The sequence below is a fragment of the Brassica napus genome, chromosome A5, assembly GCF_020379485.1.
Source record: "Brassica napus cultivar Da-Ae chromosome A5, Da-Ae, whole genome shotgun sequence".
Taxonomy (NCBI): Eukaryota; Viridiplantae; Streptophyta; class Magnoliopsida; order Brassicales; family Brassicaceae; genus Brassica; species Brassica napus.
The window spans coordinates 207,400-224,969 of NC_063438.1; the positions used below are offsets into that span (position 1 = coordinate 207,400).

At 37.8% G+C, this 17,570-nt stretch overlaps 5 protein-coding genes, 1 long non-coding RNA gene and 1 other non-coding gene across 7 annotated transcripts; 4 read left to right on the forward strand and 3 right to left on the reverse strand.

Annotated features, from left to right (window-relative positions):
• Nucleotides 1-1,574: 1,574 nt before the first annotated feature.
• On the reverse strand, nt 1,575-2,548 carry LOC106450411 (REF/SRPP-like protein At2g47780). The gene is made up of 2 exons (XM_013892057.3): nt 2,231-2,548; nt 1,575-2,152 (listed from the first exon to the last, which is right to left on the reverse strand). The coding sequence occupies exons 1-2, from the start codon at nt 2,519-2,521 to the stop codon at nt 1,769-1,771; spliced, it is 675 nt and encodes a 224-aa protein (XP_013747511.2). The 5' UTR covers nt 2,522-2,548; the 3' UTR covers nt 1,575-1,768.
• Nucleotides 2,549-2,998: 450 nt separating this feature from the next.
• Nucleotides 2,999-3,688, reverse strand: LOC106450412 (translocator protein homolog). Its single transcript, XM_013892058.3, has one exon. The coding sequence runs from the start codon at nt 3,611-3,613 to the stop codon at nt 3,077-3,079; it is 537 nt and encodes a 178-aa protein (XP_013747512.2). The 5' UTR covers nt 3,614-3,688; the 3' UTR covers nt 2,999-3,076.
• A 183-nt stretch (nt 3,689-3,871) lies between these two features.
• On the forward strand, nt 3,872-6,519 carry LOC106450414 (dol-P-Man:Man(5)GlcNAc(2)-PP-Dol alpha-1,3-mannosyltransferase-like). Its single transcript, XM_013892060.3, has 13 exons — nt 3,872-4,090; nt 4,187-4,221; nt 4,290-4,427; nt 4,500-4,571; nt 4,660-4,817; nt 4,891-4,957; nt 5,026-5,079; nt 5,250-5,338; nt 5,439-5,555; nt 5,667-5,776; nt 5,858-5,936; nt 6,030-6,086; nt 6,190-6,519. The coding sequence occupies exons 1-13, from the start codon at nt 3,973-3,975 to the stop codon at nt 6,359-6,361; spliced, it is 1,266 nt and encodes a 421-aa protein (XP_013747514.2). The 5' UTR covers nt 3,872-3,972; the 3' UTR covers nt 6,362-6,519.
• A 2,743-nt stretch (nt 6,520-9,262) lies between these two features.
• On the forward strand, nt 9,263-12,219 carry LOC106450413 (putative indole-3-acetic acid-amido synthetase GH3.9). The gene is made up of 4 exons (XM_013892059.3): nt 9,263-9,650; nt 9,768-9,869; nt 10,607-11,430; nt 11,494-12,219. Exons 1-4 carry the CDS (start codon nt 9,355-9,357, stop codon nt 12,054-12,056), a joined length of 1,785 nt encoding a protein of 594 aa, XP_013747513.2. The 5' UTR covers nt 9,263-9,354; the 3' UTR covers nt 12,057-12,219.
• A 1,230-nt stretch (nt 12,220-13,449) lies between these two features.
• On the forward strand, nt 13,450-14,781 carry LOC111215507. The gene is made up of 2 exons (XR_007339637.1): nt 13,450-14,344; nt 14,448-14,781. It is a non-coding gene; the product is annotated as an uncharacterized LOC111215507 (long non-coding RNA).
• Nucleotides 13,817-13,887, forward strand: TRNAG-CCC. The gene has a single exon. It is a non-coding gene; the product is annotated as a tRNA-Gly (tRNA).
• A 780-nt stretch (nt 14,782-15,561) lies between the features above and the next one.
• On the reverse strand, nt 15,562-16,615 carry LOC106395161 (glutathione S-transferase F8, chloroplastic-like). The gene is made up of 3 exons (XM_013835676.3): nt 16,438-16,615; nt 16,308-16,356; nt 15,562-16,222 (listed from the first exon to the last, which is right to left on the reverse strand). The coding sequence occupies exons 1-3, from the start codon at nt 16,588-16,590 to the stop codon at nt 15,774-15,776; spliced, it is 651 nt and encodes a 216-aa protein (XP_013691130.2). The 5' UTR covers nt 16,591-16,615; the 3' UTR covers nt 15,562-15,773.
• Nucleotides 16,616-17,570: the final 955 nt, after the last annotated feature.

The window sequence follows — 17,570 nt, forward strand, 5'->3', positions numbered from 1 at the left end:
CCCACCTAAATGGTCATCTCTGCCATCTTATTATTCAATCATGAATGATGGAAGGGACTGATGTTCACGTTTGTAGGTTTCTTTTTTTTTGGAAAGTGAAAATATAGAGAATGAGGTTCTGCTCTAGATTAAACCTTCAATAATATCAAATTATATACTATCATGTAGTGACAAAAAAAAAAAAAATACTATCATGTAAAATTTCAACACAGTTTAGTTTTTACTTGTTGAATTTACATATATCAATATAAATCAATCAATTTTGACGTCGCAACTGGCTTGTTCAGTATATATAAAGTTATCACTATTAGCATTTGCACACAGATTTTCACATTAACTAATCAACACTGAAATGTCATTCCGTATAGTACAGATATCACAAGTAGATAAAAATTTACTATTTCAGTGATGTTTCTTTAAATCTAATCAATATTTAAACTTTATGTAGCTTTTTTTTTTTGTCATCCGTTAGATTAATAACTTTTTAAACATTTGATACAAAACCTTTCAAGAACCATAAGCCGACAAGGTAAATATTACCTTTCGGAGCCAATTTTTTCTTTTCTGTAACGCCTCGGCCAAATTGAAAACGACAAAAACACATGACTGCACATAAGCAAGACGACAACGCGATCAGTAAAATTTTCTTGGAGCACACCAATAATCCATACCGATACGAAGCTGAACGATGACAGAAGCCAAGATGAACGAGAAACTTTATGTAGTTATGAATTTACTATATTGGTACGTCACTACTTTTTTTGAAATCATTGGTACTTCACTTTCTAAACAGTAAAGAGTACTCTTAATAAAAATATAAGAATAAATATTTGCTTAATTGATTTCTTAACCGAATGGTCCATAAATCCAGGACAATTCTCACTTGTCCTTCTTTTGATTTTTATAAACCCTAGCTCCCTGGGACCTTCCAAATAAAGAAGGTTAACTTTTGAGACCCTCGGGTATGTGGCCGAGAACTGAAAGATCTCCTTCTTTCGTGGAGCTTATGGTCATCAAGTTTTCGAGAAATGAATGTCTATGTTTTAGGATAAGAAAAAAAACTGAATGGTTGACTAAGGTATATTGTATAGACACTAACGTAAATACATTTATAAAAAAGTGAGATGACGATAGCACATGTGATTTGGAAAGGATGTGGTATGCTCTTCATTTTGACATGTGATAATAAACATACTGGTGTCGAAAACATGGGTGTACTAATAAAGACCTTATTAGTAAAACCATTGTAAATGCAATATACATTTGACAAAATAACATAGGTGTATAGGTAGCTACATAAGGAACTTCTTTCAGAACCAAACTGTGAAGTTTTAAATTTAATATGTAAACCTTTTTTCCGAGAATAGATGAGAGAGTAGTACTACACTCTTTTCTTTTTGACAAGTGAGATGCCCTTAGTGGCCATTCTTTAGGTGATCAACGTGAGAACCTGATCAGTTGGCAAAATAGGTTTGCCTTGGAGATTGCTATCAAAAACTATGGTGTCTCTCACACTCGCGGGCATAGAAACTCTAAGGTGCTTCTTTCGCTCACTCCCCTGTTCTCTGCGTCTCTTTGAACAGTAAAGAAGATAGTTCACTAGAGATAATGTCTCTTACACTCGTTATTTCTTAAAAAAAAGAGAGGCAAATTCTTTAAATGAAAAACTGAAAGAAAATTGAAATGAAAGTTGCGAAAAAAGGGAAAACAAAGTTACATATGTAGAGTGAACTTATAATAGAAGGAATGTTTTTGGCTTCTTCAGTCACTAGTGGGCTCGACAGTGATCTTGTTCCAAAATATCAGAGATCTTCTCGATAGGAATCATTGGTAGATACTCGGCGACGTAGTAGTCTCTGTCCCCAACGTAACGAACGGCGTCGTTATACTTCTCCGACCAGTAAAACGCCGTAGGTATCACTAACTGCGCAACTTCGGGGAATAACGGCACATGATTCAACAAACGCCACACCGTCGCTGCGTAATACTCCGCGACTGGCTCGTACTTGTCGAGAACGCTCCTGGCGATGCTCTTGGTCGTGTCGAGGACGCCGGCGCGTTGCACCTCAGTGGCCACGGTGAGCGCTTGGCTAGAAGCTTGCTTCACCAAAGAAGGAACGTATGTTTCCACATCGTAGAACACATCGTCCACCTACAAAAGCATCAAGTGTCATCATCCATTGGTGGAAATGAGCAATGTTCTTAAAAATTCGGAATAAAAACTTTTTACCTTACGATCGACGAATAAGAGAAGCTTGAAAGGAACGTCATTGAACTTGTCGTACAACGGTGAAAGTACCGTCTCAACGGTGGCTTCGATGTTCTCGACACCGAGTTTGAGAGGACCAGCGTTGTCCTTAGCCAACTCGTAGAGCGTCGACAAACAGACAGCCAAGTAAGTCGCCGCGGTTCTGACGAAACCCAAGTGCTTGAGCTCTGTCCCATCGTCCTCTTCCACAATTAACGAAGACGAAGAAGATGGAGGCACTTCCTCCTCGACTATAATCTCATCTTCAGCCATTCTCAAATCCTACTCGTTCCGATTGAATTTACTCTTTAAATAGAAGGACTGAATACAAGATCTGCAGACGACAAGGATTGTAAGCGAAGAGTGACCGCTGGGACACGTGTACTGATGCTAATGGACCGCTCACAGCACGTGTCAGGGCATGGGTCGAGATTGTTGCAAGATAAGCACTCCCATTCCGTCTGGCACGAGTCTCGAGGGAAAATGCAAAAAGAATAGCCCTAACTTTTCCATCACGTCTTCGAACTTATTGGGCCTAATTTATTATACCGTTATTTTCACCTTGAAAAGCCTAAATATATCAGTTGGGGGTAAAAAGTTCCGAGTGAACGGCCAATAAGTCTGCAATAATCAGGACCCTAAACTCAAATGTAGCCACTTTTATTTTGTCAATCTTGATATATATTAAAGCCCAATGGACACATACTAACAGATAATTAATTACGTATATTGTCACAAAACACTTGTAAAAAAAAACGATTAATTACGACTCCACAACATTCTCAGAGACTATCACATCTATCGTTGGCTTTATACTGTTTATAGATCTCACGCGATTGCGAGCTTTACATTAACGGCTGCTACAAACGCAGCAAAAGCCAAACACGGCTTTACCATATTACCAGCGACCGGACTGATCTCATTAAAGGCCTTGTAGCATCGGAACAAGGCCGCAGACTGACACAAGCACACTGCAAGCCCTGCTAGTCCCGACCCGACCATGCACGTAGTCAAACAAAGCACAAACTGAGCCAAGTAAAGATACAGAGCGTTGGGCTTCTTGTGGAACCCAGCGTCGACCCATACGAGCCACGCAGCCAAGCCCATCAGACCGCTCGAGGCGAGACGCATGAGGTGAAGGACCCACGACGAGGACCGAGCCTGATTCCCGAGGAAGTAGGATGTGAAGAGAGTCAGGAGCACAGGAGCTGCAACAGCTAACGTCAGGGATTTGAGACCGCGTTTAGCCATCGCCCTCTTTTGATCGCGTTTGCCTTTGTTGTTGTTGTTGTCGTCGGCTTGTTTCCTCTCCGTCTCAGCCATAGCGGCGTCTCCGGCACGGTACCTGATGTCCTGAGAATCCATAACGAGTTTAAGATATTTGAGACGGAGAAATGAGAGAAGAAGCTTGGTCAAAGAGAATAATGAGGAGGAGCTCAAGTTTATAAAAGAAGAAGAGTGTTGGAGAGACACGCGGCGGGTAGTTGACACAGACGTGGTACACGTGGAAATAAAATTGTTTTGTTTTGGATAATGACTCGACTCTGTAATAAAGCGTAGGCACGCACGTGTCACTAAGTAAAGATGATAAGCCCAATAGTTAGGAGTGAATTGGGCTTTACTATGGGCTAAAACTAAGAGTTAGTTGTCTGTTTCGCGGCGTACGCAGGATTCTTTACGACAGACGACGACTGGGGCGATTGTTCGTTCAATCACCGGCGAAAATGGAGGCGAGCTCATCAAGAGCTTCTCGTAGCCGTAATGTGCCTAAAATTGCATTCGCCTTGGGCTTAATCGTGGCTGATGCAATCCTCGTCGCACTTATCATCGCCTATGTTCCATGTCAGATCTAATTTCCTACGTTTTTTTTTAATTTCGAAATGTGCAATTGGACATGGGGGTGTTAAGCTCACTCTCTTTTTTAAATTTACTGAACAGACACGAAGATCGATTGGGATGCGTACATGTCACAGGTTTGCATTACATCCAGTAGAATATACAAAGTCAACTCTCTTGGTGAAATTTTACAAAATGGGGGCAGGTTAGTGGGTTCCTCGGGGGAGAGAGAGACTACGGGAGCTTGAAAGGCGACACTGGGCCTTTGGTTTATCCGGCTGGTTTCCTCTATGTTTACTCTGCTGTCCAGAATTTGACTGGGGGAGCAGTCTACCCTGCTCAGGTACCTTCAAATTGACTCTCTCTTTCTCGGCCTCTGCATTTTAACAAATCGTTCGTTTGATGTTGTGTGCAGATTCTTTTTGGTGTTCTCTACATTGCCAATCTGTCCATCGTCTTGTTCATCTATCTCAAGACTCCTGATGTGGTATGGTATTCAACTATCAAAGCCTTTCTTAATGATATAACAACATGAGGAGGAGTACTACTACTATATGACATTTCTCTCCTTATAGGTGCCATGGTGGGCGCTATCTCTACTCTGTTTATCCAAGCGAATACATTCCATCTTTGTTCTCCGTCTCTTTAATGATTGTTTTGCCATGACTCTCCTTCATGCTTCCCTCGCTTTCTTCCTCTCTCATAAATGGCATCTCGGCATGCTTCTTTTCAGGCAAGCTTCTTCCTGTTTTTTTTTTTTTTTTTTGTCTAAATATTATTAATTTTCTATCCTTGTGTACTTACAGCGGAGCTGTCTCTATTAAGATGAATGTACTTTTGTATGCTCCTCCTTTGTTACTTCTCCTCCTAAAGGTCCGTGGAAGTTGCTTTATTATTCTCCTATCGTTGATTCTTCTTATCTCAAGTTTTGCTATTCACAGGCCATGAATATAATTGGAGTCCTATCTGCTTTAGCTAGTGCAGCTCTTGTTCAGGTTTCACCTTTTATCTCTTACATGTCCCATTTATTATTCACCAAATTGTTTTTTTTTTCCCATGGAAATCTGGAATCTTGTTAACTGGTGAGTTGCAGTATCCAGCGAATTATATGTAACTTTGATAATGCACGGACTACCATTCAACTGGTCTCTTAATGATTATACAGATACTCGTGGGATTGCCCTTTCTGCTAGCATATCCGGTTTCATACCTAGCCAACGCCTTTGATCTTGGACGTGTTTTTATCCACTTTTGGTATTGTTCTCCACCCTCTTCTTGCTAAGTCTAAATTTTGCTACTAACGGGATATGAATATAACATGTGATCTCTTAACTCTGATTTGAGCTGTCGACAGGTCTGTTAACTTCAAGTTTGTTCCAGAACGAGTTTTTGTGTCCAAAGAATTTGCAGTGTGCTTGTTGATTGCTCACCTATGTCTCCTTGCGGCGTTTGCAAATTATAAATGGTGCAAGTAAGTAGAAACACTCTTTGACTAGCTCAAAAAGTCATCTCTCAAAAACAGCTGTATTTTTGTGTGTATAGCATCTTTGTTATAAGGAATTTACTATGTTGCCTTTCTTAGGCATGAAGGCGGGATTATAGGCTTCATGCGTTCTAGGCGTTTCTTCTTGACGCTTCCGTCTTCGCTCTCGTTCAGTGATTTGTTAATCTCAGGGAGTCTTGCGAAAGAACGTACGTAACCACTGACTTTACTTGTAGCATTATATCCGTCTGTGTCCTTCCTTACTCACGGGCTTTCCACTGGATTAACAGATATTGTCACGACCATGTTTGTTGGGAATTTCATTGGCGTTGTTTGTGCTCGTTCTCTGCATTACCAATTCTATTCATGGTAACAAAAGATAATAGTTTTCTGTTTGTTGACATTTTTGCTTAATCCTGATTTCAGAATCCCAAATACTTGTATGATCATATTCATAATTAGGTACTTTTATTCCCTGCCATATCTGCTATGGAGAACTTCGTTTCCTACTTGGCTGCGGTAAATCACTCTCTGCATTATTATTACCTGTAAACACAACTAAAAACAAAAAAAACAACTCTAGTAACCCGTCTTCATGTTTCTTTTTTTTGACTGAAAAAAGCTTGATATTGTTCCTGGGTATCGAGCTGTGCTGGAACGTCTATCCATCAACACCAGTCTCATCAGCTTTGTTAATGGGTCTACACTTGACCGTCTTATTGGGTCTCTGGTTTGCTCCTTCAGATTATCCTTACATATTCAAACCAAATCTGAGACACAAAAAGCACAAGTGAACCTTTTATATTAGCTAAAGAATTTACAGTTATATGTATGGGTTAAGCTAATCATATGGTGGTTTATACTAAAAGATTTTCTGTTTCTGTCCAAATATACATGTGTTATTTCCTCCTTGAATTAAACGTTTACCAGTTATGCTTATTTGGTTTCGCTCTTTGCTACTACTTTTCTCTCTAAGCGAATTCTCGAATACGCTTAGATTATCTGATTGGGAATCTCCTTAGTTTTGTTACAAAAAAAAAAAAAAAAAAAAAAAAGGAATCTCCTTAGTTTTTGCAACAATTTATTTGTGTGCGTTGGAGAAAGATGGAAAGTCACTTATGAAACAAATGATTTCACTTCTTTTGGTTCTTTTCTTCCCGGAAGCTATTTGCTGCGGTCGCAAATGATTCGAAAGTCATGTCCCCAAGGAAATAAAGTATTTCATAAGCTCTCATCTCAAGAACAATTTGATTTGTCTTTCTCAAATGGCATCCTGTACTAAAAGAATGGCTTCTTTTTCTTTAAGGCTTGGTGCTTCATATTTCATAATCGTTTTATGCTCTTAAACTGAGTTCTTAATCAGCTTTTTTCTTGATTTGACGCGCTGTAGAATATGTGCTTCTTTACGAATAACCTGTCTCATTGCAACTGCTAGTTCTTCTTCAACAGATGGTTGAGATTGATTAGACTTTTCACTCTTGTTCTGTTTCTCTCTTCAATCCATATGGTAAAATCTCTTTTCTTTCATTTTATGTTATTTAACTTCGCATTTTGATCATGTAGCATAGAACCTACTCATTTATGACTTATGACCAAGACAAGTCAAATCCGATATGGGAGTTGGATCTAGCTGAATCTCACTAAGGACTCCAGGTCATTCTGTTATCTCGGTCATGATACTTTCTGTCTAATATAACCACGAGGGGTTGGGTTACTTATCTTTTATTCTCGACTGCAATGTTTCTGTTTTCTTATTATACGTCGTCTGCTCATGTATGTGTAACCAAGAAAATCCAATGAAGAATGAATACTATTGTCCTTGTTCACTTCCTGCTGATTCGTCTAATTGTTCTCTTGTTATTACTTCTATATTGGAGTGATCAACTGCGAAAAAAAAGTAAGAAAAAGGACTTTTGGATACAACAACTGTTTCCTTAACCTCCACAGTGATTAGGACATGACCACTTTAGGGATTTCTTCTTGGTTTACATTAGTCACTGTCTGTCCTCGTGTACTGTTGATCATTGCCTAAAGAAAGTAAACAGAGAGTTTTTCAGTTTTAGAAACCCTTTCTTGGTCTCGTGATGTTTCTGGTAAATATTGATAGAAAACTCAAATCTGTTGCTGTTAAAGCATTGGTTGGTGCTGGCAATTGAAACCAGAATAAGTAAGACGTGAGCTTATTTTCATTGGCTTTTGCTTAACCTTGTCGACCTATTTTTATTTTTTACTTATTTTTGTTGCTTTCCATGAGTCCTCTTCATTTATTTTTCTTTCTGTTAATAAAGATAAGACTCGGTGGTTACACAGTCCTGATACATGTAATACTGCATCCATTGAATCTAATTTTTTTTTCACTCATGAGAAATTAATAGGAAATGCTAACTCTTGAAAATGTTCATAGACACCTTTCAAATTTGCCTTAGATAGACAACTTCTTCTTACAGCTGATTACATCTTGTCTGTTGCTTTTTTTGTTGATCATAGATTCCACTAACGCAAAGATGCAAAGAAAAGGTGAAATATTTTTAACCTTTTCGCAAATTGCACAGGAATAATAAATATGTCACTAATAGAGTCAAAAGTTTGATTGTGACATTAGAACAGTCATGTATTTTCATATGATGTTTCTTGTTTTAACTTCTCTTTTTCATCTTAGACATAGGGTTCACCAGGGTCTCTACAATATATGGTTTCTTGCATTTACATGGTTCAAATTTAAATAACGTAGATTTAAGTTTTATTGGTTGTATGCTGTTTATCCTCCTCAGAATTAAACAGGGAATCTGTAAGAGAGAAGAGATCCTGCTTGTGGATAAGGCTGTGAACCAATAGTATCTGAGTTTAAAGAATCTTAGATATATCTCTTTTGTGTTTTTATGGGAATGGTGAGAAGTGAATCACTATGCATGGATTACTCGCAAAAGGGTTAATAGTGCGATACATTATATATGCTAAACTGAGTCACCAAAATGTCAGAGAGATCCAAGTTTAGCTTTTTGTATGCTTTGTTTGTCACTAACCTTTCTGCATATGGAAAAAAAATCCACCCCAACAGCCTCCACAATGTCTGGTTAGAGTTGGTCCTCTTGAGGGACAGAGCAGCGTCAGCAATTGTTTAGTTAGTGGTGGACTTTCCGCTAAATTTATCAGATGCGGCGAGCACCAAACGCATCATGTTCTAAAGCTTGATGATCATGATAGTGGTTGATCATAAAAGATTGTGGTCCCCTTTTGGGATTTCTTGATAAAACAAAAGGATGGTTGAGATTGCTTCACTGATTCTCATGTTGATCACAGTCTCTTCACTTACTGAGAAATGTTAATGACTCTTATTTCGTAGCTGTAACATGACTCAGGCTGATCATAGTCATAGCTTTTAAGGTTCCCTGTTTGTGCTGTAAATGACCGGAGGAGGTGTTATGTGACACAAAGTCAACTAAAAACTGATATGGTAGATTTGGTTCAAAGTAAAAAGTAGAGGGAAGCGATGTGTTGACGCAATTCGTTTTGTTAGTGTCTTTAAGTACATGTTTTCTTATACGTATTGTCCTTGAAGCTGAGCTTGCATTATTGATGATATCAGCACTCATCCTTTTTTCTTTCTCTTTTCCTCTAACTGATATATTTTGAGGACAAAGCTAATATTCATTTCTGGGTATGTAAATATGGCTAACCCACTATAAATACACCTTCTTGCTTTGAGTCCTGAGGCATCATCACCTCTCTTTTCTTCTTCATCCCTTTTTCGTCTTCTTCTAGTTTTGTCTTTGGTTAAGGCTTAAAAATGGATGTAGTGAAGATTGATTACAACTACAAGGGTGACAATGCATTAAAAGAGCTCGAGAGGATCACCTCGAAGGCTGCTGAAGTTCAAGATAACATTTTATGTGGGATCCTGGAACAAAACAAGGACGCACAGTACTTGAGCAAGTACATGAAAGGCTCTAAGGACGTTCTGGAGTTTAAACGCTCTGTGCCAATCATCACGTACAAGGATGTCTGTCCTTACATTCAGAGAATTGCAAATGGAGAAGACTCTTCTCTTATTACTGGTCATCTTATCACTGAGATACTATGCAGGTCGATTTCTATTTCTAGCCTGAATCTCTTTCTTAGTAACAGCCTCCCCTTCCTTTGTGTTTGAATATAAATTTGTGTATGGCTAAATAAATGTATCTGATTGCTTGCATGTTGCAGCTCAGGAACTTCTGGTGGAGAGCCGAAGCTAATGCCAACCATTTCGGAAGATCTTGATCGGCGCACCTTTGTCTACAATCTTATCAATCCAATCGCGAACAAGTTAGTACAATGTTTCCTGTTAATATCCAGTCCTGATATACTGTAACATCCTCCTTGGTTCTCTTATAAGAGTAGTGATTAGTGAAGAAGGAATTACATCTTACATGCGCATGAATATTAACTTGATAAAAAACAAAGTGGCTGATCTCATATTCCATAAAAGAACCACTAGGACTGTTCCTGTAGTTGTAGAATAGTGGATATGTCTCAAAATCTGACCTATGGAAGTGGAAGTACACATCACATCACAATTCCTCCATGTTATTATCCACTGGAAATATTTAATAAAAAAAAAAGGAAAAATTTTTAAAAAAGGTTAACAATAGGCTTCCTTCAATCAATATGAATATGGTTTCATAATCATTGTAGGCACTAACATATGGAATCTGGATACACATGCATAGATGTACTGGCCGTGGTACCAATAAATCTTCATAGTAGGTTGCTCACTAAGGAAGTTTGCTTTCTGCTTTGAGTTTTTGTGTTTGCTTTTTGTGGAAACTTAGTGGTATCATATCATGTACTATAAAGTTTGCATCCATCATCTTTTATACACACGCCATTTTGATGTCCCCACCCAAAGATTCTCTGAGAATTTTGAACAGCACTCACTAAACCTCAAGAATCTTTTCATATCCACTACTGATTTTTCTTTTCTTTCTTTTACCTCTTTTACCATCATCTCTCTTTACTCCTCTGTTTTTGACAGAGATTTGTAATATGTATATTACTGACAGGTATCTAGAAGGACTTGACAAAGGAAAAACAATGTACCTGAATTTCGTGAAAGCAGAAACATCAACTCCTTGTGGTTTACCAATCCGAACTGTCCTCACCTCCTACTACAAGAGCAAACATTTCCAGTGCCGACCTTACGATCCATTCAACGACTTAACCAGTCCCATCCAAACCATCCTTTGTGAAGACAGCAACCAAAGCATGTACTGTCAGTTACTTGCCGCTCTTATTCACCGTCACAAAGTCATGCGTCTTGGAGCTGTCTTTGCCTCTGCGTTTCTCCGTGCAATCTCTTATCTCGAGCGAAAATGGAGCCAGCTCTGCCAAGACATCCGCACCGGTCATCTCAGTCCCATGATCACCGATCCAGGATGCCAGACGGCGATGTCTTCTCTTTTAGCGTCGCCAAATCCTGACTTAGCTGACGAGATTGAAGAAATCTGTGGACGCCCGTCGTGGAAAGGGATTCTGTGTCAGCTCTGGCCTCAAGCAAAGTTCATTGAAGCAGTAGTGACAGGGTCAATGGCTCAGTACATACCAGCGCTTGAGTTCTTTAGCCAAGGCAAGATTCCGTTGGTTTGTCCAATGTATGCTTCCTCCGAGACTTACTTTGGAGTCAACGTGATGCCACTCTCCAAGCCATCTGACGTCGTTTTCACGCTCTTGCCCAACATGTGCTACTTCGAGTTCATTCCTCTCGGCAAAAACGGAACTCTCTCTTTTGACGTAGAGGACGAAGAAGTCGTCCCCTGTGACAAAGTGGTTGACTTGGTCGACGTCAAACTCGGACGTTACTATGAACTCGTCGTCACAACCTTCGCAGGTAAAGAAACTGGTGGCATTGTCTTCTCTTTTTTAGTCAGCTCTGACTCTTGCATGGAAACAGGATTGTACCGTTACAGAATTGGCGATGTCCTTCAAGTGGCGGGGTTCTACAACAAAGCACCACAGTTCAAGTTTATCTGCAGGAGAAACGTGGTTCTAAGCATCGACTTAGACAAAACCAACGAGGAAGATCTTCACAGGAGCATCACGCTGGCCAAGAAGAAGCTTGAAAACAAGGCATTCCTCGCGGAGTACACGAGCTACGCGGATACTTCATCAGTGCCAGGTCACTACGTGCTTTTCTGGGAGATCCAATGGCTCGAACCTGATGATGAGGAGGAGAAGCTGCTGATGGAAGAGTGCTGCATTGCGGTTGAGGAAGAGCTGGATTACATATACAGGCAATGCAGGAAGAGAGATAGATCGGTGGGGCCTTTAGAGATAAGAGTGGTGAAGGCAGGAACGTTCGAGAAGCTGATGGATATGATAATAAGCCAAGGAGGATCGCTTAATCAGTACAAAACGCCGAGATGTGTTAAGTCCAACAGTGCTATGCTTAAGCTCTTGGACGGCCACGTTACCGGTTCCTTCTTTAGCCCTCGTGATCCAACCTGGTCCGCTTGATGTCGAACGTATGTATTGATCGGAGAGACTATATAGTTTACTAATCAGTATTCGGTAATAACCAAATGGGATCGGATTTGCTGTAATGCTAGCAGTAGCAGGCATGTAATGCTAGTACCTGATTGATAAAAAAATGTTATAAGAAACTTCATTTACCGAGTTATCTATATCTTATAGTTCCTTTCAGTTTCTCGTCACATAATATAACTTTATTTACCGAGTTACTTATATCGTATGATTTATAATATATTGAGGAATTTTAAGACGATCATCATCCTCAAGCCCTCTTGAAACAAAAGCTACTGTGGGATTCTTTTTTTTGTATTCTCTGGCATGGCTTCTGAGGAAGAGTTGTACTCATTGGGTGTTTGAAGCGTGTTTCCCGGCCCAAACATATAACACAAGAGTCCAATCTGTTTTACAAAAAATGAAGATCCAACTGTCGTTAGTTACAAATTTAATTACATGACTAGATTTCGATCCGCGCTTAGAAAATGCGGGTTTGTTTGTTTTTTATTTACTAATCGAAACTGATTTACAAATTACCATTATTTTTGTTTTGAATTATAACAATTGAGTTTTTATCATTTGTTTTTTTTATCTTCAAAATATAGTATTTGTTCGAAATATGGTAGTTGTTCTATAATAATGTTTGAGTTTTAAGATTTGTTTTCATATATGACCTAGATTCATGGTTGAACCTATAAACCTGATACATTGTATATAATCCGGTTCGGATTTAATGAAAAATTTATTAATTAAAATTCTGATATAACCTGGTAAAAACACAAAAACTTACTATTAACCTGCGATCTGATACCACTGATCCGGTTACAAAATATCTGATAGTACTTTTAACAAAAATTGATTAAATTACTCATATTTTTTTTTTAATATTACATAAATTAGTGATTCCTTAGAATTTATAAAAATTTATTATGTTATCCAAATAAAAAATGATAATATAAAAAACTTATTGATATGAAAATATTAGTTTATTTTCGTTATTAATAACCTATTATAAGTTTGTGTTTTTATTTTAGATTTAAAATTTTATTTTAAGATAATTTTTAAAATATACTTGAACACTCGTAATTTCCATATCAATATTATGTATAAAATGACATTATACATGGAAAAATAATATTCAAATATGTATATAATATATGGTGTAGGATATAGGATTTTGGTTTGTATTGAAAATCTGTATAATATTTAAATGATCTATTTTGAATATTGATATGTATATTTAAGAAAATAATAATTTTCACGTTTCTTAATTTATTTATAGTTCATAATATATTTATAATTATATTAAATATAAAGTTAGTATATCTTTTAAATATATATAAACTCATTATTTATAGATCCATTTAGGTGCATCGGTAGGCCCAAAATCAAAAGACTTAAATGTCATTAATGAATTTTATTAATCATTTGTAAAAATAAGAGTATTTTTGAAAAAACTACAATTTTTATTAAGGGTATAATTTGTGAATGATCCCCTTTTAATGGTATTGATTTACATCATCATCCACTTTGTCGGGTCCGTCTTCATGCTCTGTCGGCACTGAATCTTATCAGGATCATGGATAAATGCCATGTGATCTGTAAACATGGCTTCCTAACAGACAGAAACCCCACGTACGCTGTCTCCCAAAACTTGATTCGGATAATACTGAAATGAATATGCAATTATTATGATTGTTATTTGGTTTTCCTCTAGTGTTGAAAATATATAGTCAGCCAAAAGACATGAAGCGCATCTGGTGTAGTGGTATCATAGTACCCTCCCACGGTACTGACCAGGGTTCGATTCCCTGGATGCGCATTTTTTTTTGTGCAAGTGTTCCGGTTTGGTTTGCATAGGCTTTTTGGGTTTTGTTAACGATTAGTAGTGGAAACTGGCTTAGATGCATTCAGATTATCCACCTCTTGGCCTAGGCTTATTCCCAGTTAGTATCTTCTTAAACTTATGCTCCTCTAGCTCTTTCCATTTTCTTTAACTGGAAGGAATCCATTAAGATCATGAGTTCTTGATTGTCTCATTAATTGGATGGAAGAGGTTCTGTTAACCCGAAAGGTCTAGAATTCTACAAGAACTTCATCCATGAACTTGTAACCCACGGTGAGACCCGTCTTCATATTTTCTGCGGTGTTTGGTTGTAGTTCCTTTTAACTGGAATCTGAAGTAATAACCTTACTGCGTACTACAGGAATTGAACCACATATATGTTACACTGTACCACTACGATCATCCTCAGTCTCTCGAGGATAAGTATGGAGAGGTTGGCTCAACCACCGAATTATTTAGTGCCACTTTACTTTGCTTCTTTTACAGGAAACAAAAAAAAAAGAAGCACTAATTGCTTTTTTTTGCCAATATTGCAGCAAAGACTTTACTGCTTACGCAGATGTTTGCTTCAGAGAGTTTGGGAGCCACGTCAAATTCTGGACCACGATCAATGAGGCTAATATATTCAGTACTGGAGGCTACAACAATAGGGTTACACCACTTGGTCGTTTGTTCGGCCTGCTTCTCAGGGAACTCTTCCACTGAACCATATATGGCTTGCCCACGCCTCTGCTTCTAGACTATGGTTTTGAATGGTGACATGAGTTACCATTGATTAAGTTTGAGTTAGGGGTGTAACTCAAAAATGTTACTATTCATGAGTTACTTTTATTTTTTTGAGTTACAATGTATTATATATGAGTTGCAATTTTGAGCTAACCCTTTGAAAAAATTGATAACTCTAGTCTTAACTCAACATCAAACAAAATGCCATGTATTAGAAGTGGAATTAGTATTTTTTTGGTTTTAAGTCAGTTATCATACGGTTACTTTTTGAACTTTAACATTTAAAAAAAAAATGCATTCATAGTTGTCTCACGTGAACATTTATTTTATATAGATGTTTACTAGTTAGTCCATTTATAAACTATTAGTTCTATTTAAACTATCTAAGATTATTTCTATAATTTAATTGCTAAATCTATTTGGTAACTAAAGGTTTTTACATACATTAAATTATATGTAAATGTTGTCCCAAGAAAAAAGTTGTCAAAAAAAAATTTATATGTAAATATATATGTACATTTTGGTAGAATATTTACATAATTATATTACTTTATTTCCTTAATTTTAGTTTAATTTAATTTACTTAGTTTAATATATTTTAAATTTAATCAATTTTATAATAAAATTAATTATTATGTATAATTTTTTTGTTAACATGTTAAGTTATTATTGTTAAATGTTATTATTACTGATATTTATATTTTATATATATATGTATACATATACTGCAATTTATACATCAAAAACGTTACCATTCAATAAGTAAAAAAAATTACAACTCATATTTTTTCTGCAAATTCACAACATAAATCTACAGTTTCTACCACATAGTTTCTACTGCGAGTTACATCAAGTTATAACTTTGATTGTAAATCAACTTTAAATCAACATGTCACCAATCGGAGCCTATATAAGCAAAAGTACAAGGTAATATTTCAAAGTTCGGTAAATGAATATTAATGCTTATTGTTTAGCTAGATGATCTCCGCTGTTTTATTGCACAGAAAACACACAACACTTCAAAAAAGAGAGTAGGAGGTACATAACCTAATAATAATGATAATAAGCAACAAAGGAATAAATCATTTATGTCAAACGAAGGAAAAATCTCAGGGATGTAACAAAAGCACCATATCTCACTGCTTCTGGAGGTTAAGAACCTTAACCCAAGAAGGCCTGGCAGTGATCTTCTTGATCCACTCGCTAACCTTAGGGCGAGACTCAAAGAGCTTCTTGGAGTCGGTGCCCATCAAGTAATAGATGATTGGGAGATGGTGAAGATCAGCCAGAGTGAAGCAATCACCAGCCAAGAAGGGGGATTTGGAGAGCCTGGCCTCGTAGATATCCAAGACCTTCACCAACTTAGCTTCGAGATCTTCCACAGCGGCAGGATCAGTGGTCATACCAAGCATGCCTTTGAAGACACGCTCGAAGGCTAGCTTAGAGGCGATAGGGTCAAATTGTTGACCTTCAACTTGAAGCCAAACCTTTGTGATGGCCTTGAGTTTCTTGCAGCTTTGGCAGAGAAGCTTCTCGCCTTTGTTGTTGTACTCATCTGCTATGTAATCTGTGATGGCTCTTGACTCTGAAAAAACAAAATGAATTCATGTGTGTCATTGATACGTGGCCAACACGTAATTAAAACAAAAAAAGAAAAAAAAAGAACTAACCGAAAAGCGTCAAATCACCATCTAGGAGAGCAGGGATTTGACCGAAGGGCTGAAAAAAAAGGAAAGAGCAGAGTAGAGTGGTCAGATATGTGATGATGAAAACCAAACTAAACCAAAGCTGTGTACGTACGTTGAGGGAGATGAGAGGCTCCTGCTTGTGAGCACCGGCTTTCATGTCGACGGGGACTAACTCGAAATCGAGGCCCTTCTCGTAAAGAGTAGCGAGAACGCGCATTGTGGCCGTTGATATTGGAACTCCGTGTACTTTGATGCCACCGCCCATGTTTATAAGATATTTTGGATCTGAAGGGGTGAATGGTGGTGCATGGTGTTTTATAGGAGGAGGAGGAAGCAAGGCAAGGGAAGAATAAGTCGTTCTTTGCACAAACTTCTCACCACCACATCACCACGTCTCCTCTTCCTCCTCCTTCTCCCACTTTCTCTCGATTTATTTGTAACCTAACATTATTATCTCTAAAGCGTCTGATATTCAACACTCACACTCTATTTTTATCGTTTGAACCCATTTGGTTTTGTAATAACGTAACTACTACACATTCAAATATACATAAAATAAATAAAGAAGTTATGCCCCCATGCATGTTTAAGAAAAGTAATTTTATATTTCAGTTGATGCTCGTGTGAAGGGACCGGAGTAGAGAGCCGTGAACCTCCGCTTGTTTCCGCCTGTATCGCTCCGCACTTATCTGCTAGCTTCTCTTCTTTGGATTAGGGTCTCCTGGAACCACCGGATTTGGCTTCTGGAGCTGTTTCAGCGTCTGGAGTAGACATCATCGGTGCTAGCCGGACCAGGATCTAGTCAACCCTGCTTCGGCGTCGCACCCTTTCGAAGTCGCCTTCGGGATGAGCCTTGGTTCCTAGGCTCATTCTCCGGCTGATTGCTCTAATGTTCGTGGCTCTTTGTGCAGGTTCCGGCATCAAGATTCAACCTTGAACTACTGGATTGACATTTGAGTTTTGGTTTCATGTTTTAGCTAAGCTTTAATCACTTCTTAGGAAATGATTAAACCTTATTTCTCTGTGAAAGTCTTTTTTATCTTTTTTTGGAGCTTTCTAAGAGTCTTGCTTTAATTAGCTAATCCTAGATGCATAAGGTTTGATCTTCAAGCTCCTAATGTATCTCTTGTATCATTATCTTTGGTAATGAAATTAACATACTTATCAAAAAAAAAAAAAAAAAAAAAAATCCACCAAATTTGTTTAACGATGGTAACGTTTTAAATTTGATTTATATCCGAATTT